This window comes from Sarcophilus harrisii, chromosome 1, assembly GCF_902635505.1.
Source record: "Sarcophilus harrisii chromosome 1, mSarHar1.11, whole genome shotgun sequence".
In the NCBI taxonomy this organism is placed as follows: Eukaryota; Metazoa; Chordata; class Mammalia; order Dasyuromorphia; family Dasyuridae; genus Sarcophilus; species Sarcophilus harrisii.
The window spans coordinates 122,599,323-122,623,445 of NC_045426.1; the positions used below are offsets into that span (position 1 = coordinate 122,599,323).

Genomic DNA, 24,123 nt, shown 5'->3' on the forward strand with positions numbered 1-24,123 from the left:
CAATCTATATTCTGAGGCCCCGTGGAAGCCCTTGTTGTATTTTGTAGGGTTTGGGGTCTTCTCTCACGCTGTCTTCTCACTCTATCTCTATACCTATATTGGGCTCTCAGATGCCCTATTTTTCCACACTGAAAGCATGGACAAGTCTTTCTAGAAGTCCCTTGCCAAGAGGACCCCGTCTTCCCATGTTCTATCACAGTCTGGGTATAAAAGGCATTTGTACTCACTGTGACACAGTGTCTTATGATCTCCTCTAAAGGAGCATCTTTGTGGAGTCCCCATATAATTCTTCTACAAACCTTATTAGCATTTTCCTTAGCCAGTTGTCTTGTAGCTGCATTTCTCCAATGGTTCTTGTGACAGCTGTCTGCAGATGTCCCACAAAATCAGCAAAAGGTTCATTTGGACCTTGTTCTATTTTCATGAAGGCTTCTCCTCTATCTTTTCCTGGGAGGGAGCCCTATGCTTTGATAACAGCAGCAGCAATTTGCTCATATGCTATCAAAGGATAATTAATCAGTACTGAAGTGTCTCCATACTGACCTATACCTGCTACTTGGTCAAAGGTGATTTGTATATTAACTCCAGTTTGCCTATTTCATTAGGCTTGTATCCTGCATAATTCACTATACTCCGAAAGCCACAACAAGTTTTGTCCAGGTTCTAAACATGTCCTTGCTATGGATTTCCAATCACTAGGGGTTAAAATGTCATAAGTCAAATTCTCTAATACCGTCTTAACATAAGATGATGTAGCCCCATAAAGAATGCAACCCTTTTTCAAATCCTTAATTATTTTCAGCTCAAAAGGAACGTATCTTCTGGCTTGACCTGAAGAATCAAATTCTTCAATCACAGGCTATGCTTCTATTAAATCAGATATATCCTGTACTTTTTTAGCCTTAACCAGTACCTTTTTGTAATCTTGTCACAGGCTGCTTCAATGGTAGTACTGATTGTGTCACTGCCCCTCCCCCTCCTCCTCCCTCTACCCATGAAGGGTTATTTGAGGGGAATAGGTCAGAGGTTGGGGAATGCCCTAATGGCTCCTGCTGTGAAGTTCCACACTCCTTAATTTCATCAGAATTGTACTTAACTCAATTCTTGTCTAATTCTTCATCCTTTTCACCTAGTTGATCAGTATCCTCCCCCTCCTGCACTTTCTTCTTTTTCCTTATTCTATAACTTATATAATTTCCTAAAGCCAATTGTATTAAGTTATATGTATAGAGTGTTTCTTTAGGAATTGAAGCAGGACCATTATCATTGTAATATTCACATTCACATAATATTCATATCATTGTAATATTAACCTTCTCCTACTAATTTCCACTCATGTGAATCTAATTCTTTTTCCTTAGAGAACCAAGAAGATGGATATTTTAATATTTTGAAGAGTTCAATGATCTGTATCCAAGTTACAATCAAACCTTGGTTTTTTATGAGTTTAATTATGCTTTCGACACATTACACATTTTCCTTGAAGTGGAAAAGAAAGCTGTTTTCTAAGCATTTGCCCCATTTCAGCTAAAACACTACTTTAGCTCTTAACAAAGTTTCCTTTTTGTCTATTTTTGTACTTATCCTAATTTCTGGGTCACGGAGACTTTTTCTCTGAACTCAGGATCAGAAACTTTTCCACTGAAATTTTGTCAGTCTAAATTTAAATCCATAGCCCCACATTTGGACCCCAAAATGTAGTATTCTTTGTTAGTTTTCTGGAGATCTTGGGGCAACCTTCTTTCAGCAGAATAATGACACAATAGCCAGGTGTTAAAGTCCAAATCCTTTGTTCTCTCCTTCACAATCTAGTTTCCTTGCCTGGGGCCCGGGCCAGCTTTGTTAGAGGCCTTCCAGAGTCTTGGTTTCAGTGGAGAAGCTAAGTAGGACAGGCTTGCCACCATGGTGGTGTGAGATGGAGTGAATGAATCTGGCTCTGGGTCCCTGGGCTTGTGCTTTAGCCTCCAGTCATCACAAAGGTGGACGATGGAATCTCTGTGTCCCTTTTCTAAGTCTCTCTCTGGCTTAGATGGGCCTTGGTCTCAGTGGAGAAATAAATGAGGAGAGCCTACCACCATGGTGGTGTAAGATGGAGTGAGTGAATCTGGCTCTTACCCTGGTTGAGTTTGTCCCAGTTTATATGCTCTACATTGAGTATAATCCAATCTTTATATCACTAGGAAACCATTATTTATTGTAACATTAATTATTTATTGTAAGATTAAACCAATCATAATAAACTTAGAGAACTATTAATCACCAGCCTAAACTAGATAACCGCTGTCTCATCAATTCCACTGACTTAGTACCCTGTAAGAATCTTTGTTTCAAATGCAGAGTTCTGGCCCATAACAAGTATACACAGAGCAGTATTCTGGGCCTGCCGAAGACATGACATTTAAATAACATAGTCCTTTTCCTCAAGAAACTTACATCCCTGATTATCATATTAACTCTCCTCCCTTTTGTAGCTATACCCCTTAAAAAAGACTTCTCACACTTCCTTTGCTCTCAATCTCTTACTAAGTTTTAGCAGTTAAGGATTCGATCCTAAGGCAGACTCTTCTCTTCTTCCATTATGCTATCTCCCTTGGTGATACCATCAGCTCTCATGGATTCAACTACTGATTCTATACCAACGATTCTCAGATTTATTTATTTAGTCCTACCTTCTCTCCTGCCCTCCAGTCCCATAGCTCCACCTTCCTCTTAGACATATTGCACTGTATGTCTCATAACTGAACTCAACATCTTTACCCCACACTCCCTTTCTCTTCCTAACTTCCTCATCACCATCCCAGGCATTCAGGCTGGCAAACTGGATGCCATCCTTGTCTCTTCATTCTCTCACCCCACCCCCACCCCCACCCCCACCCATTACCAATCTACAACCAAGGCTTGCTGCTTTTATCTTTGCATCTCTTCTCTGACACAGCCATTTATCTTTTTCAGCCTTCTGGTGGTCTCCCCACTTCAAGTCTCTGCTCAGCCCAATCCATTCTCCTCTGGACTATCAGGGATCTCTCTACAATGCAAGGATGACCATGGCAACCCCAGTGGCTCCCTGGGGCCTCTGAGATCAAATATAAATTCTTCTGTTTAGATTTTAAAACCTCTATAACTCGGCTCTTTGCTACCTTTCCCATCCCTCTACCATACTCTTCCTCCTCTGCCCCAAGTTGGGTACACTGCAATCCAGGGACACTGGTGTCTTTGCTATTGCTCACCCATGGCACTCCAGCTCCTAATAGCAGGCATTTTCACCAGCTGTCATCCTTGCTTGAAACTCTTCCCTCTCTTCAACTTTACTTTTTAGCTTCCCTAGCTTCCTTCAAATCTTAAAATCTCAGGTTCTATAAGAAGCCATTTTCTAGTCTCCTCACTGATCTTAATGTGTTCTCCCTGAGATTATACAGCCTATTTGTACAGAGCTGTTTGCATGCTGTTGCTTCCCTCCATGACACTGTGAGGGCAGGGACCGCTGTTTTTTGGGTGTGTTTCTCTGTGCTTAGCACAATTCCAAGTACATAGCAGATAATTAATAAAAGCTTGAAGACTGAAGATATCTATAAAAAACAACATTAAATAGTACATACTTCTCCCCCACCCCACTCACCCCCTTTATCCTGCAAAGGGACTTATAGCTAACAGGGGATTCATAAATATTTACTGATTGTGTCAAGAACGAAACCCAAGATGAAATGTAATATCCAAAGTCATTTCTGGGATTACAAGTAGTTCAGTCTAGCCAAAAAAAAGTCCTTTTGTCACATCATTTGTCTCCTTGACAATGATACTATATCCAGCCCCAAACACTTAGAATGAGGGGAGGAAGGGAGCATGGGAGAATGTCCGTGTACAAGGAGAAGAGACTATTGCCTGTAAAGAGTACAGACAGTGGTTTACTTGGCAAGAAATACTTTTCAGTCAGCCGCTGGTATTAACAAAATGGGTCTCCAAGGTAGGGGAACAGAGGGGCACCAGAGTATGTAAAACAGGGACTTTTCTGCTTTTTGAGGGAAAGGAATCAATTCTCCTTGGAGAGACTCTTGGTTGTGGGTTTTTACCATTCTCCCTCTCTTCCTAGGGAAATGAACTTGGTTTTGAGTTGAGGGGCTATAGATCAAGGAGATTCCAACTTCTAGCTGCTGAGACATTTCCAAATTAGGCAGGACAACCATGAGATTCTAACTTTAGTCAGAAGAAACAGCAAGAAGCCAAACCCCACAAGAGTGTGTGTCCAGTTATGGCAAAGGAAACTACAAGCCATATCAAATGCCAAAGAAGGCAGAGTAAATAATGAAGTGGGAAAAATCCTGAACTGGGGGTTGGGAGATTTGAATGTATTCCCATTTTTGCCACTATCTTTACTTAATATCTATGCATTTGTTAAGCATCTAATATGTGCAAGGCACTGTGATGGATGAGTAAAGAAACATAAAATACACATTCTGATTCAAGGACTTTAAAATCTAATGGGGAGAGGTAGGGAGAAAAGGATAAAAACAGGTCTAAGTATTAAGAACCCTGGATCTAGAGTCAGAAGGCCTGTGTGCTAATTACAAATATTCCATTTACTATCTTTTCCTACTGCTTGAAAATTTTACTTCTGTGATTTGCAAAAAAGCTCACATTGAGGATCCCAAAGCTCTCTTCTACCTCTGAAATGTAGGGTCTTATAAACTTTCAGGGGAAACAAAGAGAAGTGAAAAGGATGGGTCCAGGGAAAGTGATATGTATAATAGGAGAGTGATATGTGGGGAGAAGAAGCGATTCAAACAAGTCTTTTGGGGAAGTTGTACCCAAATTTGTATTAAAGGAACACACAGAGATGGAAGAGAGTCCCCAGATAAGTGATGCTGTGTACAAGCAAAGGCTTAGATTCAGCAGAAAGGAGTACAAGAAAGAGGACTGCTCTGGGTTGGCTGGGAAGTAGGTGAAGGGAACTAGCACGAAATAAAGCTGCAATGACAGACTGAAGCCAGACGGCAAGGAGGTGGGAATGCCAGGACAAAGTGCTTACACTACTGAAAGGAGCCACAGTCAAAGGTGCAATAAGAGGAGTACTCCAATGATGGCGTAAAAGAAGGACTGTAGAGGCCCACCCAAGAGCCAACAACTGGTCAAGAGGTTGTTATAACAGGTGAGCAAGAGAAGATAAGGGTCTAAATAAGGATGGCTGCGGTGAAAATTGGGATTAGAGATAGATGCAAGGCATAGAATTGCAGGGTTTTGCCAGAGACAGAAGGGGAAGATGGAAGAAGTAAAAATTACAAACCCAGATCTTGATAAAGATGGTGCCAGATGAAGAAAGAAATAGAAAAACATAAACAGGGATTTTTAACTGGGGTCCATAAAACTTTTTTTTCCATGAAATTTTTGAAGTAACTAATTATAAAATACATTAATAGTAAAGTATTCTAGTATATTTCAACATAACTGTTTTTCTTTGTATATGTTATGCCATGCATTTTGAAACACTACTCTGAGAAGGGATTCACAGATTTCTCCAAAATGCTAAAGGAGTCAGTCCATGACCCAAAAAACATTAACAAAGGGGCAGTTGTGGGTGAAAACAAGCATAATTATAGTGGCTAATATATTGTTGTTCATTCTTCTTTCTCAGAAAGGACCAATGACATCACAAGATTTGCATTTAAGAAAGACTGCAGGGGCTGTGCAGGATCACCAGCTTTAGTCTCCCTTCCAGGTATCAGAGTCCAACAGCAAGACAAAAGTCTAGAGACTTTGTGATGCCTCATGGTGCAGCAGGTGATCTGGGTCTTTTGGCAATTAATAATAATTCACAAAGCATTTTACATATGCTATGTCATTTAATGCTCACAACAATTCTGTGTGGTAGGGGCTCTGATTATCCTCACTACTTACAAAAAAACTAAAGCTTAGAAACAATAAGGGGCTTGACCAGAGTCACACGCTAGTAAATATCTTTAGTAAGATTCTAATTCAGTTCCTCCTGGCTACAAACCCAAAGCCCCAACTACCACATCAAACGTGTCTCTGGATTAAAGATAATCTGTTTGGTTCAGACATAATAAGTTTTAGGTGTTGGGAGGTCATCCAAGTGGAATTATTGAAGAGAGAGTTTAGATATATATCTAGAGTTCTGGGCCAGGGTGAGGGAGAGAGGTAATTGACAGCCATTGCAGAGAAATGATAACTGAATCCACAGGAATAAATGAAATCATCAATAAAAACTGAGAACAGAATCTGGGAGGCATCCATGTTTTATGGATAGGAAGAGGCTATAGAGCCAGGGGAGGGAGAAGGAGGGAGAGAGGGAGAGAGAAGGAGAAGGAGAGGGAGAAGGAGAGAGAAAAGGAGAGAGAGAGGGAGAGGAAGAAGGAGAGGAAGAGGGAGAGGGAGAAAGAAGTGATCAGAAAAATGGGGAGTCATTAATGCAATCTCATTAAAGTAAAAGGGAAAGGACAGAATCCAGGAAGAGAAATGTCAAATTTTGCAGAGAGGACAAGGGGAATAAAGAAAGAAAAGAGATCTACACATTTAACACTAAGAACTTCCCAAGTGGCCTTGAAGACAACCATTTCAGTTGAATGGTGGGAGAGATGGTAGAATGTAAAGTGTTGTGGAGGAAGAGGGCAGAAGACAAGCTTCTGGAAGGAAGGAGTAGGAGGTAAGATATGGAGGCGAATATAGAATACAGAACTTCCCTTTCAAGAAGTTTGTCAATGAAGGAGAAGAGCAAGGTATCATAATAGCTTGGAAAAGAAGCAGAGTTGAGAATGGTTCTTTAGATTAGGGGGAAATCTGACCATGTTTGTATCTGAGAAGGAAGACTTAAGAGAATTCAGTATATCAAACAAATTTAAACTAAGTGTCAACTTCAAAAAAGATTCTGCCCCGTTAAAGCTCACCAACATTTCCTTATTAGTAAAGTGATGAACTGAGCTTCTCAAAGACCATACCTATGGTAGGTTCTCCCAAATCTGAAAGGCTTTGAGTATAGAAACTACCACCAATTGTATACATATAGTGCAATGACCCAACCCCACTTCCCACTTGCCAATTTCACCATAAAGTTGATAATAAGGATAAGGTAATAAGGTAATAAGTTTTTGTCTACACCAACTTCAAAGTTTTTGTCTACACCAACTTCAAAGTTGTAGAAGGATTGCAATCTGCTTCAGGCTGCAATTTGCTATACTCCTGCTGATCACTGAAAGAGAGGGGAAAAAAAAAAAAAAAAGCCAGCAGAGCAGGGTAAGAACACTGAATCTGAAGAATTCTGGGTTCTGCCATCTGGGGGAGGGGGTGGGGAGGAGGGGAAAAATGGGAACAAAAGATTTTGCAATTATCAATGCTGAAAAATTGCCCATGCATATATCTTGTAAATAAAAAGCTATTAAAAAAAAAAAAAAAAAAGAATCCTGGGTTCAAATCCTGGATCTACAGCTTACAGTGCTATGTTGAAAAAAAATTACCTCATCTCTGAAGGAACTGTGAAAAGCAAACTGACTCCATCTTGTAAAATAGATTCTATTTTGAGACTTCAATTTCATTTTCTGTTATATTCCAACTGCTTGCTAATAGTGAATAATATCCTGTTTCACATCCAGGAAAGTCCACACCTTTGGTCATCCCCTTCCTAACTTGGAAAATCCCTAACCTTTCTCCCTACTCTTGTATGCTGGTTATAACTGCTTTTAATGTGAACTACAAATTGAAGGCAGGCAGGAGGATTTAAAGTCAGAAATGGGGTAAGAATCACAACATTCAAAAACTCAACAGTATAACAATGGAATTAGACTAGATAATTTCTTGGTGCCTTTGCAAGCTTATTATTGTTAATAAAAATAATAGATGACAATACCAAATAACTAATAAACAAAAATCTGATTAGACAGTAAAGCAAAGGCTGTCAATTTTGTTGTTCAGTCATTTCAGTCAAACATGACTCTTCATGACCCCATTTGGGGTTTTCTTGGCACAGAATACTGCAGTAGTTTGTCATTTACTTCTCCAACTCATTTTACAAATGAGGAAATTGAAACAAACAAGGTGAAGTGACTTGCCTAGAGTCACATAGCTAGCATCTGCGACTGAATTGAACTTAAAAAAGGTTGTTGTACAAGGAGTAAAGTCATGAGATATAGCCTGTCGAGGAACAGATATGACCTATATCTTACTTTCCAATCCCTTTAAGAAATGCACTGAATCAATGACCCACCAGTTATTGATACCACATGGGGAATTACTGCAAGCAATATCCTCATTTCCTTGCTTTGGCTCCACAGGAGTAAAAGGGTTGGGAAATGAAGTTGCTTTCCTTGTGCCTTTCAGTTCATAGTCTTCTCAATGCTTTTTTCCCTTTTCTTCATTTCTACTTGTCGAAATCCTACAGTGCCTAGCTTAAATGGTATCCTCCATAAATACACGAATGAATCCCAAGGGAGCAAAGTATGACATCAGACAAAAGCACTGAAATAGGTCAGGAAGACCTGAATTCAAATCTCAACTCAAACACCAGCTGTGTTTAAGTCACCTAACCTATCTCAACCTCAGTTTCCTCTGCAAAATCGTAGAGGATTTTTGCAATTTTTTTTTGCAAAAAAAAAAAAAAAAAATTGCAAAATCTGCAAAATTCCATGAGGATCCACTGAGATATGCACAGTGCTCCCCAAACCTTCGAACACTACAAAAATGCTGGCTATTCTTTTATTCCCACCAACCAGAAGGGCTCTTTCTTGAGAAATTATCACATTCTGCCCTTTATTATCATTATTTGTGTGCTTGCCATCTTCTGATCATAGATTCAGAGTCAGAAGCGACAGAAGAGGTCTTCTATTCTGATCCTTTTGTTCTAAAAATGAAGAAACAGAAGCCCAGGGAGTGATTTGCTTGGCTGACACAAGTGCTAAGTGGCAGAACCAAGCAAGACTTGAGCTCAGGTCCTTTGACCTTTGACCAACATTGACAATCAATATTGTTTACACCTCTCTGAGACCTTATTTCTCTTTGTATTTCCCTTAATGCCTAGAACAACATCCTTTACATAGAAAGAGCCAAGAGATTGGATCGAGGGAGCAAATTAGTTCTGATAGCCATTGTTGTACTTGAATTTCATTGTTTGTTTTTTTAAACTGTTACTACCTAGAGTAGATCCCCTTTAGGCCTTAGACTGCTCATTTATGCTCAATGTAAACCTTAACAATAAGAGGCGAAGAGCCTCTGATTTGGTGCAATGATGGCAATAAGTCAAAACGAGCAAAGTCCCATATTTGGAATGGAAAGAACTGGTTTCCAATTCCTGATCACTTAACTTGCCTGTGTGACTTGGATTGTCACCTATCCTATCTTGGCACCCTTTGTACAAGGAAGGGACTAGCACAGGTCATCACTGATGCACTTCCTAGCTCTAAATCCTATGACCTAAAGACTGGCAAGTTTCTCTCAAGTCACCTCTGGAGTCTTCCCTTCCAAATACAGGAGCTAAACCTTTTAAAACTCTTTTTCCACATCAACACTTCATTTTCTGCATTTCTTTTCAATGATTTTATGTTTTCCTTTTTCCTCCCAAAAAAAAGGCAGAAATACCAAGACTGAGTCCGTTTCCCTACTATGCCACATCAACAAAGAAATGAGAAGAGCAGGACCATGTTTTAGGGACTTAGGGAAATGGGATCAGTAAAATATGAGAAGGGGAGTGCAGATAAAGGATCACATATAGAAAGGGCTCAATACTGTTCTTGATGACTCAAGATTTGTACTTAGTCATAAAAGGCACGTAAATATAATCCTCCAACCTTGTTCAAAAACTACTGTGGGTGTATCTTATCTCATATGTGTAACTGGCCACTTTGCTTTATATAACTCCTCAGAAATTTTTCTTCTTGCCTATCATTTGGAAAGAATAATTTTTACCCAAACCTCAGTAATCCTGGGGAAATCGTTTAATAGAGTTCATTGTGATGAGAATGGCTGCAGTGGGGAAAATCACTGCTAAGCATAAGCAGTTCTCCACCATGAGAATGGAATCTTAATGATGGCTTTAGGTAAAAGAACCTGGTCATTTGTGAAAATGTATTTCAAGGACTCAGCTTAACCTATTAAGTCACATAACTTGGTTCCTTTACCTTGGGATGCCTGAATCAAAAGAATGTGTTCCAATAAATTATTCAATTACCTTTTGTCAGCGTATATAAGCTAATGGATTTTGAGAGTGACCAGAGGGTTGGAGAAGAAAGAGTTTTACAACCAGATCTAATTTCACAGAATAAAAAGAAAACCATAAATATGCTTAATAAAAATTTTAAAAGATTATTTCATTTGAAAAAACTGTACTTTGGCCTTATTTCAGATGGCAATCAGGATAAAAAGTTTGGAGTTTTCTTTTACAATATTTGTGATAGTTTCATGCATCCCAGCTACAATTAGTAAGTTTCTAGTAATGACACATAAGTAGATAGAGCTCCTAGCCCGAAGTCAGGAAGATTCATCTCTGTCTCAGGCACTTGCCAACTATGTGACACTGGCCAAGTCACTAAAAATTGCTGGCCTCAGTTTCTCATCTAGAAAATGAGCTAGAGAAGAAAATGGCAAACCACTTTGTATCTTGATACCAAGAAAAACCCCAAGGGGATAACAAAGAATTGGACAACTGAAATAACACTGTTTCCTGGGCTTATTCTCTTTCTCAGTCAGCTTTGCTGGTTTATCATCCATCTCATGTCCCTTCAGGCTGGATGTCCCTCAGCACTGGACCAAGTGAGCGTGATTCTCTTCTCTTTCTCTCCTTTAGTCATGCATCTGCTCCTACAGATAACTGAATCTCTAAGCAAATGAATCCCAAGTTTGTGAACCTAACACAATTATTTTTCTTCAACTCCGGTCTGATATCGTCAAATACCCCATGGGCATCTCGATCCAGACGAGTTCTAAAGGCATCTAAGTTGACTATGCCCAAAACCAAACATGTAATCTTCTCCCCTAAATACTTCATTTCTCTTAGCTTCTCTGTTCCCATTCAGGGAACCATGACTCGTAATGACCTGTATTTGTATGGATCACAAGATTGCAAATTAGAAAACATCTGGAAAACAAAGTTTTGCAAGAGTAAATGCTGAAAATTATCTATGCATACATTTTGAAAATAAAAAGCTTTAATAATTTTTTTTTAAGTATGCTTTGATCTGCATTCAGATTCAATCAGTTCTGTCTCTAAAGGTGGACAGTATTTTTCATCCTAAGTCTTTAGAATTATCTTAGATCAGTGTATTGCTAAGAAGAGTTAATTCACATATTTAACATGTATTGCAGCTAGGAGAGGGGGTGGGAGGAAAGAGGGGAAAATTTGGTACAAAAGGTTTTGCAGCAAAGGTCAATGTTGAAAAAATGACCCATGCATGTTTTGTAAATAAAAAGCTTTAATAAAAAAAATTATTCTGAAATTTTCATTAACTAGATCATATAATTATTCTAAAGTTATTAAAATTAATTTTTTTTAAAAAGAGAGTTAATTCATTCACAATTGTTCATTATACAATATTGCTGTTATTGTATACACTGTTTTAGTTCTGTTCACTTCACTTTCCATCAGTTCATCTAAATCTTTCCATTTTTTTCTTAAAGCAATCTGGCCATCATTTTTTCTTTTATTATACCTTTTTATTTACAAAAGTATGTATGGGTAATTTTTCAACAAATTACCCTTGTAAAACTTTCTACTCCAACTTTTTCCCTCCTTCCCCCCACTCCCTCCCCTAGATGGCAGGTAGTCCAATACATGTTAAATATGTTAAAGTATATATTAAATATAATATGTTTATATAGTTATCTTACTGTACAAGAAAAATGGATTTAGAAAGAAGGTAGAAGTAACTTGAGAAGGAAAACAAAAAATGCAAGCAAGCAATAACAGAAAGAGTGGAAATGCTATGTTGTGGTCCACACTCATTTCCCAGTGTTCTTTTGTTGGGTGTAGCCGATTCTCTTCATTACTGAGCAATTGGAACTGATTTGGATCATCTCATTGTTGAAGAGCCACGTCCATCAGAATTGATCCTCACATAATATTGTTGTTGAAGTGTATAATGATCTCCTGGTTCTGCTCATTTCACTTAACATCAGTTCATGTAAGTCTCTCCAAGCCTCTCTGAAATCATTCTGCTGGTCATTTCTTACCAAACAATAATATTCCATCACCATATACCACAACTTATTCAGCCATTCTCCAATTGATGGATATCCATTCAATTTCCAGTTCGTAGCCACTACAAAAAGGGCTGTCACAAACATTTTGGCACATGTTGAGTCCCTTTCCCTTCTTTAAGATTTCTTTGGGATATAAACCCAATAAAAACACTGCTAGATCAAAAGGTATACACAGTTTTATAACTTTTTGAGCATAGTTTCAATTTGCTCTCCAGAATGTATGGATCCATTCACAGTTCCAACAATGCATCAGTGTCCCAGTTTTCCCACAACCTCTCCAACATTCATCATTATCTTTTCCTGTCATCCTAGCCAATCTGACAGGTATGTGGTAGTACTTCAGAGTTGTCTTAATTTGCATTTCTTTGATCAATAACCATTTGGAGCATCTTTTCATATAACTAGAAATAGTTTCAATTCCTTCATCTGAAAATTATCTGTTTACATACACTTGTCAATTGGAAAATAGCTTGATTTTTTTATAGTCAATTCTCTATACATTTTGGAAATGAGACCTTTATCAGAACCTTTGACTGTAAAAATGTTTTCCCAGTTTACTGCTTCCCTTCTAATCTTCTTTGCATTCGTTTTGTTTATACAAAAGCTTTTTAACTTGATATAATCAAAATTTTCTATTTTGTGATCAATAATGATCTCTAATTTTTCTTTGGTCACAAATTCCTTCCTCCTCCACAGGTCTGAGAGGTATAACTACTATCCTGTTCTTCTAATTTGTTTATAATCTCATTCTTTATGCCTAGATCATGAATCCATTTTGACCTTATCTTGGTGTAGTATTAAGTGTGGGGAAATGCCTAGTTTCTGCCATACTGATTTCCAATTTTCCCAGCAGTTTTTGTCAAACAGTGAATTCTTATCCCAAAAATTGGGGTCTTTGGGTTTGTCAAACACTAGATTGCTATAGTTATGGACTATTTTGTCCTGTGAACCTAACCTATTCCACTTATCAACTAGTCTATTTCTTAGCCAATGCCAAATGGTTTTGGTGACTGCTGCTTTATAATATAGTTTTAGATCAGGCCACCTTCATTTGATTTTTTTTTTCATTAGTTCTCTTAAAATTCTTGACCTTTTGTTCTTCCAGATGAATTTTGTTATTTTTTCTAGGTTATTAAAATAGTTTCTGGGGAGTCTGATTGGTATAGAAGTAAATAAATAGATTAGTTTAGGAAATATTATCATCTTTATTATATCTGCTCAGCCTATCCAAGGGCACTTATTTTTCCAATTGCTTAGATCTGATTTTTTGTGGAAATTGTTTTGTAATTTTGCTCATATAGTTCCTGATTTTCCTTTATTGGCCATCATTTCTTATAGTATAATAGTACTCCAAAATCATAACTTGTTTAGCCATTCTTCAATTGATAGGCATCCCTGCAATTTCTAATTCTTTGCTACCACAAAAAAAAAAAAAAAGTTGTTATAAATATTTTTGTTTATGTAGGTCCTTAAAAATTTTTTTTCTTTGGGATATAGACCTAGCAGTGGTATTGCTGAGTGAAAAAGCATGCATGATTTGATAGCCCTTTGGCCATAATTCCATATTGTCCTCAGAATGGCAAGACTGTGACTTTAGTATCCCAATTTTCCCAAATGCCTTCCACATTTGACATTTTCATTTCAGTCACATTACTCAATCTAAAGTATGAGATAGAAACTCAGTCGTTTTAATTTGCATTTCTCTAGTCAATAAAGATTCAGAGCATTTTTATATAGTCATAGATAGCTTTGACTTCTTCTGAAAATTACCTATTCATATTCTTTGATCATTTATCAATTAGAGAATGACTTAAATTCTTAAAAATCTGAGGCAATTCTTTATATATCTGAGGTCTTTATCAGAGAAATTTGATATAATTTTTTTTTTTTACACTTAACTGGATATTTCCTTCCATACTATCTGTGTGTGTATCTCTGTCTCTTTCTCCTTTCACCCTGATTCTCCTCAAAAGTGTTTTGTTTCTGATCACAACCTTCCTCAATTTACCCTCCCTTATACCAGCCCATAATTTTCTCCTATCTTCTTCTCCTCCTTCTTCCCTGTAGGGTAAGATGTATTTCTATATCCAACTGAGTATGTATATTTTTCCCTCTTTGAGGCAATTCTGAAAAGAACATTCAAGCATTGTCTGCCACCCCCACCAAACATCCTCTCCACTGTAAATGCTCTTTCTCATATCTTTTATGTTAGAAAATTTACCTCACTGGACCTCTTCCTTTCCCCTTCTGGTGCATCCCTCTTTCTTATCCTTTAATTTCATTTAAGATATCATAATCATCCTTCTTTCTTACCTCTTTAATTTTTTCATATATCACTATTATAGTCAACTCACACCTATGCCCTTGTCTATGTATATTCCTAACTATCCTAATAATAATAAAGTTCTTAGGAGTTACAAGTATTACCTCCCCATGTAAAAATATAAAGTTTAAATCTTATTGAATCCCTTATGATTTTTCTTTCCTGTTTACTTTTTTATGCTTCTTTTGAATCCCATATTTGAAAGTTAATTTTTCTATTTAGCTCTGATTTTTACATCAGGAATGCTTGAAAGTCTTCTCTTTTATTAAATATCATTTTCTCCCTGAAAGATTATGCTCAGGTTTGCTAGATACCTGGCTCTTGGATATAATCCTAGCTTCTTTGCCTTCTAGAATCACATTCCAAGCCTTCCCTCCAATCTTTTAATCTTGTGTTATCCTAACTGTGGCATCACAATATTTGAATTGTTTTTTTCTAGATGGTTGCAATATTTTCTCCTTAACCTCAGAGTTCTGGAAATTATCTAAAATATTCCTGAGAGTTTTCATTTTGGGATTACTTTCAGTAGGTGATACTAAGTTCTTTCAATTTCTATTTTACCTTCTTGTTTGAGGATATTTGGAGCATTTTTTCTTGGCAATTTTTAAAAATATAAAGTCTAGAATCTGTGTTTGGATTATGACTTTTAGGTCTAATATTTTTTAAATTCTCTATCCTTGATCTGTTATTCAGGCCAGCTGTTTTTCCCAATGAGATATTTCACATTTTCTTCTATTTTTTTCATTCTTTTGATTGTTTTATTGTTTTGTATCTCATAGAGTTATTAGTTTCTACTTGTCCAATTCTAATTTTAGGGAAGTATTCTCTTTAGTGAGCTTTTAGACTTCCTTTTCCATTTGTCTAATTCTGCTTTTTAAGAAATTCTTCTCTCTGTGAATTTTTGTGCTTCTTTATACTGTTTGGCTTATTCTAGTTTTTAAGGTGTTTTTTCTCAGCAATTTTTTATGCCTCCTTTACCAAGTTGCAGATACTTTTTTATATAGTTTTCTTGCAATGCTGTAATTTCTTTTTCCAATTTTTCAATTATCCCTTTTACTTGATTTTAAAAATCTTTTTTGAGTTCTTCCATGGCTTGAGGCCAATTCATATTTTTCTTTGAGGCTTTGAATGTACCAATTTTGATTCTGCTATGAGTTTCTGTTTTGATCATCTCTGTCACTATAATGATTTTCTCTGGCCAGTTTCTTTTTGTTGTTGTTTACTCATTTTTCCAAACTATTTCTTGACTAATTTTTCCTCAAAGTTGGGCTCTGCTCCTGGGATGGCAGAACACCAATTTTTTTGGTTGCTGTTTTCAGAGTTTGTTCTAGGTATTTACACATTTTCAGTTCTTCCACAGTGGTATGATCTAAGGAAAGGTATGGTCACTACTCTCCTAGCCTGTTCTCTCATGTGAGTGACCAGAAGCATTCTTCTCCACCTGGAACTGCAATCAGAGCTTCTGTTCCTGTTTATGCTCCTCCTCACCCAGAACCATAAATGGGCAATGGAACATAGTCCTGTACCCAGGGCCACAAAGGGTCCCCTGTAATCTCCTTTTGACCAGTTATCCAATATTACTATTGCTGCACTGAGAGCTCCAAAGGCTACCACTGAAGATTCAGTCACCCCCAAAGGCAGCTGCTGGCTTGCCAGCGCAGGACCTGTGCTGGAGTGTGTCACTTTCATCTCAGTGTAGCAGATTTTTTTCTGACTACCTTTTAAGTTGTCTTGGGCTGGAAAACTGCTTTGCCCCAATCTTTTATTGGTTCTATGGCTTTAGAATTCATTTGGGGTGAAGTCAGGAAGACCTGAGTTCAAATCCGGCCTCAGATATTTAATACTTCCTAGCTGTGTGACCCTGGGCAAGTCATTTAACTCCAATTGCCTCAGTTAAAAAAAAAAAAAAAAAAGAAAAAAGAATTCATTTGGGGAAACATTTTTCAAGTTGTTTGGAAGAGAATTTGGAAGAATTCAGGCAAATTGCTGCCTTTATTCTACCATCTCAGCATTTGCCTTCAAGACATATTTTAAAATATGGTCAGTATGGTTTGTTTGTATTAATTTGTGACTTAAACTGTCAAAAAAAAAAAGTGGTTTCTATTTGTTCCACTGGGAATAGGTAGAACATGGAGTGTTTGTAGATATTGACAAAGATGCAAAAAAAAAAAAAAAAGAAAAGAGCATCAGTAAAATATTTTTAAAACACAAAAGAAAACAAAAGAAAGTTTAGAAGGGGACACAAATAAACAGAAATTTATTATTGCAACATCAAATTTAAGATATACTTTAAAAAACTAATAGAAACTTATTATTTCGCATATAGTGCTCCTTTTTTGCTCATTGTCTTTTGAAATGTTTCTTTTTATGTTTATTAGTTCAAAACCAAAAAAATTTTAAAGACAAACAATGGGTTGCTGTCTTCAAGCATCTGAAGAGAAGATTAGATCTGTTTTTCTTGGCTCCATAAAACCAAATGAACGATCAGTGGAAGTTGTAAATAAGCAATATTTACAACAAGAAATAGGCAATGATATTTAAAAGAAAAAAAACTCCTAACAGTTGGTACTATCCAAAAGTAGAATGGTCTGCCTGAGGTGGTTGTGAATCCCCATTCACTGAATGTCTCTAAGCAAAAGCTAAGTAAAATTTACTGAATATGCTACCTAGGGAATTTTAATTTATGTACAAATTGGAATAGATATTGTCTAGGGTTCTTTCCAACTCTGAGAGTCCATAAATGGGTAAAAAAAAAATTAGTAGTTCATTTTTTCTAACACATTGAGAAGATGAAGGGGAGTATTAAGAGATAGGAAGAGAAAGTCAGGATTGTGTTATATTGTGTAAGCCCTTAAATGTCAAACTAAGGATATAAATTACATTTGGTAAGTTAATGGAAACCACAGAAGGGTAGGCATAAGGGAAAAGATAAGGTCAGTGCCATGAGAATTATCTGGCATTACATTAACTTCCCATCTCTGTACCATGCTGCTTACATGACTGCTATCATCTCAATCTCCTCCCATTATAATCTTAACTCTGACTTTGGAAAGTCTGGCTCTGAGAAGTCACTTTTAGACTCATCTTGTCTTCATGTAGTGTTCTAAATGCCTCTTTTCTGCCATCTCTATACTATGTAACCGTGTATATATTTCTCTCCAATACCATCTTTCAGGTGTCTTCATGGGCTGACTTCCTTCATGAGAATATAAGCTATTCAAAAGCAGGAAAAGTTTAATTGTGTGTATTTATTTATTGTTAGCTTTTTTGCATATGTGTGAGGTAATTCAGGTGGAAGTATTAGTATTAAGTGAATATGGATTTGAACCTAGGTCTTCCTAATCAGAGCCAGTGCTTTATTCACTGTGCGATCTAGCTTCCTCAATTCCATGAATTATATCCTTAGTGTTTATTATGGTTCTTGGAACACAAAAAAAATTTAATAATTTCTATATCACTATGAAAAATGGAGAATAAGCAGAGAAATAGAAATACCATTCGGTGGGCTATTGTAATGGCCAAACCAAAAATAATTCGGACTTGTCAGAAAGACTGGGGGTATATTTCCAAAGTGAAAGACAAGACAAAAGAGAAAGGAGATCCAAAATTAACATCACATAGCAGGTGGCATTTTATAAAGCTGTCCAAATACTCTAGGATAGGCTGTCATTTCTGTAAAAATAATTTACAGTTTCAATTTCTCCTTTATTTCCAATTTCTCTCAGAAACTGAATAGTGTTTCCAGATTAAAAGAAGGGATTTTCCTGGGCATATGTTCAAACAGAAGAAAAATTGACAAAATTAGCTTTGCTCAGTGTTAGCTTCACTTTAAATAGAATTTCTCCAGTTTCTTAAATCCTTTGCACTTAGAGCTGAGCACAGCACACAAGCTTTTTGTTCAAATAAGGAAGAAAAAACATATTTGCAAAAGTCTGCTCTCTAACCATTCTAACGTCTTTCTAGTGCTCCAGAAAGCTAAGAAAAAATATTAATAAATTAATCTAAGGAAAAGTTCTAAAGCACTTTCCTAAAGTAGATCATAACTTCAAAGGCCAAACGCAAGCAAAAGTACTTTTAGACTTAGCAATATCATCGAATGGTTTCCTCTTGGCTGCTGTTAAACTGCCCCCCCCCCCCCCCCCCCCCCCAACACTAATGCTTACATCCTGGACTTTTATTTTGGAGCTCAACAGGAAACATTACCAAAAGGGCCTAGGATTGGAATAGAAGATCAGAATTAAAATGTTCTTTAAAGAAAAAAAATCTATTACACTTTAGATTCCCAGAGTCTATCAGTCAGTCACTAAATATGTATTAACTATCTATTATGTATCAGGCATTGTGCTAAGTGTATAGGATATAAAGAAAGGCAAAGTACCATCCCTGCTCTTGAGAAGCAGTCTAATGAGGTAGACCAACATGTAAACAACTATGTATAAATAAGATATATCCAAGATAAATTTGAAAAAATTGAAAATAATCAACTGAGGGAAGGCACTAGAATTAAGGAGGATTCCAGTGGAAGATAATATTATAATTAGGACTTAAAAGAAGTTAGGAAAGCTAGAAGGTAGAAATAAGGAAAAGGACCATTCTGGGTATGGAGAGGTGGGGGGAGGGAGAAGGTCAGTTAGTGAAAATGCCCAGAGTCAGGAAATGAAGTGACTTATTCAAGGAACATGAAGGAAAACTGTCACTAGATCACAGAATATGGACTGGGGGAAGGAGGTGGGAGTACAAGGTTCAAGGCAAGTAAGGGGGGGGGGGGAGGGGAAGAGAAGGGAAGTTATGAAGGGTTTTGAATGCCAAACAGATGATTTTATATTTGATCCTAGAGAAGACAGGGAATCATTGGAGTTTTTTGAACAGAATACTACAAAGTCAGTAACATAACCATGATCAGACCTGCACTTCAGAAAGATCACTTTGACAGCTGAATGGAACCATCTGCTAGAAGAAGAAAAGACTTGTGACAGGAAGATCAACCAACAGGCTATTGTAATCTTCCAGGAATGAGATGATGAGGATCTGTACTAGGATGGCGAGAGTGGGGAAAAGGAAGTGTGTGGAAGACATCACAAAGATTGGTTGATAGGCCTCGGCAACAGACTGGAATGGTGAGGAGAGAGGGATGGCAGTGAAAGAGTAGGAGTCCATGATGTGAGTCTGGGTGAATAGAAGAATGGTAGACATGATTACAAAGAGAAATGGATTGGGTGGGGGGTGAGGGGAAAGAGACTGAGTTTGTTCTTGAACATGTTCAGTTTAAGATGCTCAATGGACAGTTGGAGACATAAGACTGCAAGTCACCTGAGATGTTGGGGTTAGAAAAGCAGATCTGAGAACCATTTTTATAGAGATCCTTGAATCCAAAGGAGTTCATGAAATATTCAAGTGAAATAGTATAGAGGGAAAAAGAGAATAGAGTCCAGGAAAGAACCCTGTGGAACACTCATGATTAGTAGGTATAATTTGTATGAAAATCCAGCAAAGAATACTGAGAAGTAAATGGGAGAACCACCAGGAAATTGTAAACCCAGAAAGGAAAGAATATTAAAAAGAGGAGGGTGAACATCAGTATCAGAGGCTGCAGAGAGGTCAAGAAGAATAAGGACAAAGAAAAGGCCATTAGATTAGACAATATGATGATCACAGGTAACTTTAGAGGGAGTAGTTATGGTGGAATGTTGAAGTCAGAAGTCAGACTAAGAATTAAGAAAAAAATGAAATCTTGAAGGCCAAGGGTATGTTTTCTTTACATTACCTTCTGTCCAGCCACAGGGTCTACGCATACTATTGATCAATACATATTTACTTGAAAAGTTAAGCCAATAGTTCTTTGTCAATCTTTTATCCTTAAATCTGTTCTTCATCCAGACTTCCTTATCTCTATCTATGGCATAACCAATCTCCCAAGGATCTCAAGCTCAGAACCTTGGAATCAACTTCATCTTTTCCTTCTTCTTCATCTCATAAATCCTATAAGTCCTCCCTCCATAAAATATTTCTTTCACTTATTCCCTCCTTTCCTTTCCAGCTTCCAGTATCCTTGTGATAAAACATGGCTAATTTCTTCAATGGCCTGTTATATCTCTACCTGTCCAATCCTTCTTACAGTGTATATTTATCATACCCTTTCCTTGCTCAACAAATGTTATTGGCTTCCCATTGCCCAAAATTTAACTAATCACTAATTACCACCCTGGTGCTACTTCTGAGATTTCCAATAAATCATACTCACCTTTATGCTGCTCACAGAAAAATCTGTGTAGCCTCCTTGCCTCAGCTGCATCTATTATTCCATTAGACATCAGTACCTGAAGGAATCGACGATGACTGTCAGTCATGCTGCTGGCCATGGTGATACTGCCTCTGCTTGGGAATGAATGCAAAAGAGATGGGTGAGAATTAGCTATCTTGGGCAAATACAAAACACTGTTACAAGGTTGTTCTAAAAGTTTAGAAGACAAAATATGATGTTTTAATTAATTTTTTCATGTTAAAGGACTTCAGCATTTTCCTATTTTATACTTATCTCCCCAGATATTTCTACAATTATCTTTCAGGATGGCATAGTTCTAACACTGAAGAAAGGGAGGGTAAATTATCAGTTACTTGAAATTTGTTTCACTCCCAATAAGCCCTAACTCAACCCTTTTAACTCCCCAGAATTGTCAGCTCAATTACCAACTCCTACATAAAAATCTTCCATACTCCCCCCAGGAGTCTGAGAAGATGGCAGAGTAGGTCAGAAAACTTTCAGGTCTCCAAATTTCCTCCATAGAAAAAGACAAAATATTGCCTCAGAGGGAATGTAGAGCAGCAATAATAAACAAAAGTCAAGGTAAAGTAGCTGCTCTTCTAAGGCAACTTAAGACCTTAAGAAAGACCTAACCTCTGGGGGCAGTGAAAGTCAGAGGCCTCCTTGACCTTGGGAATCAAGAAACAACAAGCCCTGGAGGCAGTCGGGGTTAGAAAGCAGCCTTAACCTTAGAAACTTTCATTTCATGGAAAGTGTGGGGACTGAAAGGTTTGAAGTTTTAAGGACTTTCCAGTGTTGAGAAACAGCAAGAACAGCTGTAGTGACCAGACACATCCTGGGCTGGACTGCTGCCACCAGAAAGAAGGAAGTAGTATAATGAGGGCAATGGTTGCGCTGAGGGGGGGCAGGGAAGGCCAAGTGTAGAGTGCAGAGATCCTGTTTGCAAGGAAGTAGGGTCCCTGGTTCTAGGATCTGAGAAGAGAAGACCACTGTAGCCATCAGGGCGATAGAAGAGATTAAGATCATTTGTGGGGCAGCATGACTGAGGGCTCTAGTTCAGGCTCAGGAATGGCAAGGAGAGATCAAAGTTAAGTCCAGGATAGACCTCAGAAAATAACAGTAAGAAGGACCTGGGGCTTGGGACATAATTCCCCATACCTCAGGACTAGAACCTGATCACACTAATAGCTGCTAAAAATAAAATAAGATAAAATAATAATAAATGATAATGATAATAATGAGCACAAAGAAAAATCCAACTATAGATAGTTCTTAAAGATGAGGGTTCATATTCAGAGGAAGATAACGGAGTTTAAAAAAAAAACTCCTTTTTCAACATCAAAGGGTCCCAAGCACAAAAAAAAAATTTCTTAGAATTTAAAAAGGACTTTAAAATCAAATAAGTGAGATTGAGGAAAAAATGGAGGTTAGAGAAAGAATAAGAGCAATCCAAGAAAGTTATGAAAATAAAGTCAGTTAACTGGAAATAACTGGAAACTAAAGTCAGTCAACTGGAAACCTTGAGGATGAAAATAATTTCCCCAAAACTAGAACTGGGCACAGGGAAATGAAAGATGTTCTAAGACCCAAAGAAATAATAAAACAAGAGGCAACTAAATGGCACAGTGGCTAGAATGCTGGTCCTGAAATCAGGATGACCCGAGTTCAAATCTAGCCTGACACTTACTACTTCCTAGATGTGTGACCCTGGGCAAATCATTTAACCCCAACTGCCTCAAAGGAAGGAAGGGAGGGAGGAAAGGAGAGAGGGAGGGAAGAAGAGAAGAAAATCAAAAGAACAAAAAATATATCAGAGAATGTGAAATAACTCATCAAAAAAAAGTGCTATTTACTATTCAATAGCAGATACATAGGAATAAAACAACGGGAATAAATCTTGTGGCTAATGCAATATCAAATGTTATTTAGGCACCAGATGATGGTAGGCATCAAATGTTGGGGTCCAGTCATGTATAGAATTCATAATGTCCATCCTCTTTGGCAAAAAGTAAGTTTATTTAGGAGAAAAGGTTAGAGACAAAATAAAAGATACAATACACACCAGGAATGGTAAATATGGAAAAAATTTGGAGAGCACACAAAGGGGTTTTATGGAAAGGGCAAATTCCCTAGTGGAATTCATCATTTACCAGAAGAAAGGAAATACCTCAGGAGGTTAGGGCATGTCTTTAGCTGGCAGTCTAAATGCTCAAAGGGACTTAGCACCCTAAAAGAATTAGCTGTAAGGAGGAGAAATGGGGACTTAGCACCCTAAAAGAATTAGCTGTAAGGAGGAGAAATGGGGTCTGGAGAGATACCATATGGCATTGGGGAAGGAGAAGAGGAAAGACATGAGGCAAAGTGCTGTGGCTGACTGAGCCAAAGGAAGGCAGTAGTGAAGCCATGGGCTTTAAGCTGTTTTATAGGGAAAATTTAACTTTATAAAGTCTTGATATAATTTGAATCTCTGACTGGATTACCTCCATGGAGGGAATCAAACTGATCTTGATTCTATCAGAGCCTTCTTGGTAACTTTTATCAAGGCTTCAGATTCTCTCTGCCCACCACACCCACAATGTAGGACCTCATCATCATCATGATCATTCTCCATTCACCTTCCACAAAACCTTTGTTCTTTGGCTCCTATCATAAAATGACTGGCTTGATTCCAAATGAGGAATAAACAGTGTTTCATTCTCTCAGAAGAGGAGTCTTTTGTTATAAGGGAATAGTTTTCTATTTAATTGAATTATTTTTGAATAGGTAACATATTTTCTACTTAGGACACCCTATAAGAGATTCATTTTTTTCACTTCTCTGTATTAGCCGATACAAAAGGTCCCCTTTTTTTCATTGTTTATTCATGATCCTAAGCTATATATATTGGGTATAGGGAAAAGAAAGGCAAATAATTTTAATACAAGTATTACACAGGATATTATCCTGACATTAAGTGAACAAACTGCTTAATGTAAAGAGATATAATGGCATAACTCCTGACCATTTGCATATTGCATTATGGAAACTAGGGAAGCCCAAGGAGTAAATCTGAATATCTGGTATATCTACTAGTACCAGGAAGCATGGTTTAATGATGAGTCCTGAATTGTTGAGTTGGGAGGACTCATCATTAAACCATGCTTCCTCATTCTCATTCTAATTCTAACGCTATCAAGATACTGTGTGATAATGGGCAAGTCATTTTATTTTTTTGACCTTGTTTTGTCAAATGAAAGAAACAGACCAGATGCCCTTTAAGATCCTCCCTGGCTCTTACGTTCTATGACTATTATTTCCTTCAGAACCATGTCCTCCCATTTTTTCTAGAACTGAGGTTCTTATATAA

General features: G+C 37.4%; 1 protein-coding gene across 6 annotated transcripts in view; it reads right to left on the minus strand.

Moving 5' to 3' along the window:
* NSMCE1 (NSE1 homolog, SMC5-SMC6 complex component) overlaps positions 1-24,123 on the minus strand; it is a 58,352-nt gene that overhangs the window by 27,710 nt on the left and 6,519 nt on the right. For 4 of the 6 annotated variants that reach the window (XM_012543329.3, XM_012543331.3, XM_012543330.2 and 1 more), the window contains one exon: positions 20,757-20,887. In XM_012543329.3, coding sequence (XP_012398783.1) covers positions 20,757-20,887 — 131 coding nt within the window. Of the gene's footprint in view, positions 1-20,756; positions 20,891-24,123 lie in introns of all 6 variants that reach the window. The other 2 variants (XM_023497893.2, XM_003762113.4) reach the window with 1 other exon arrangement.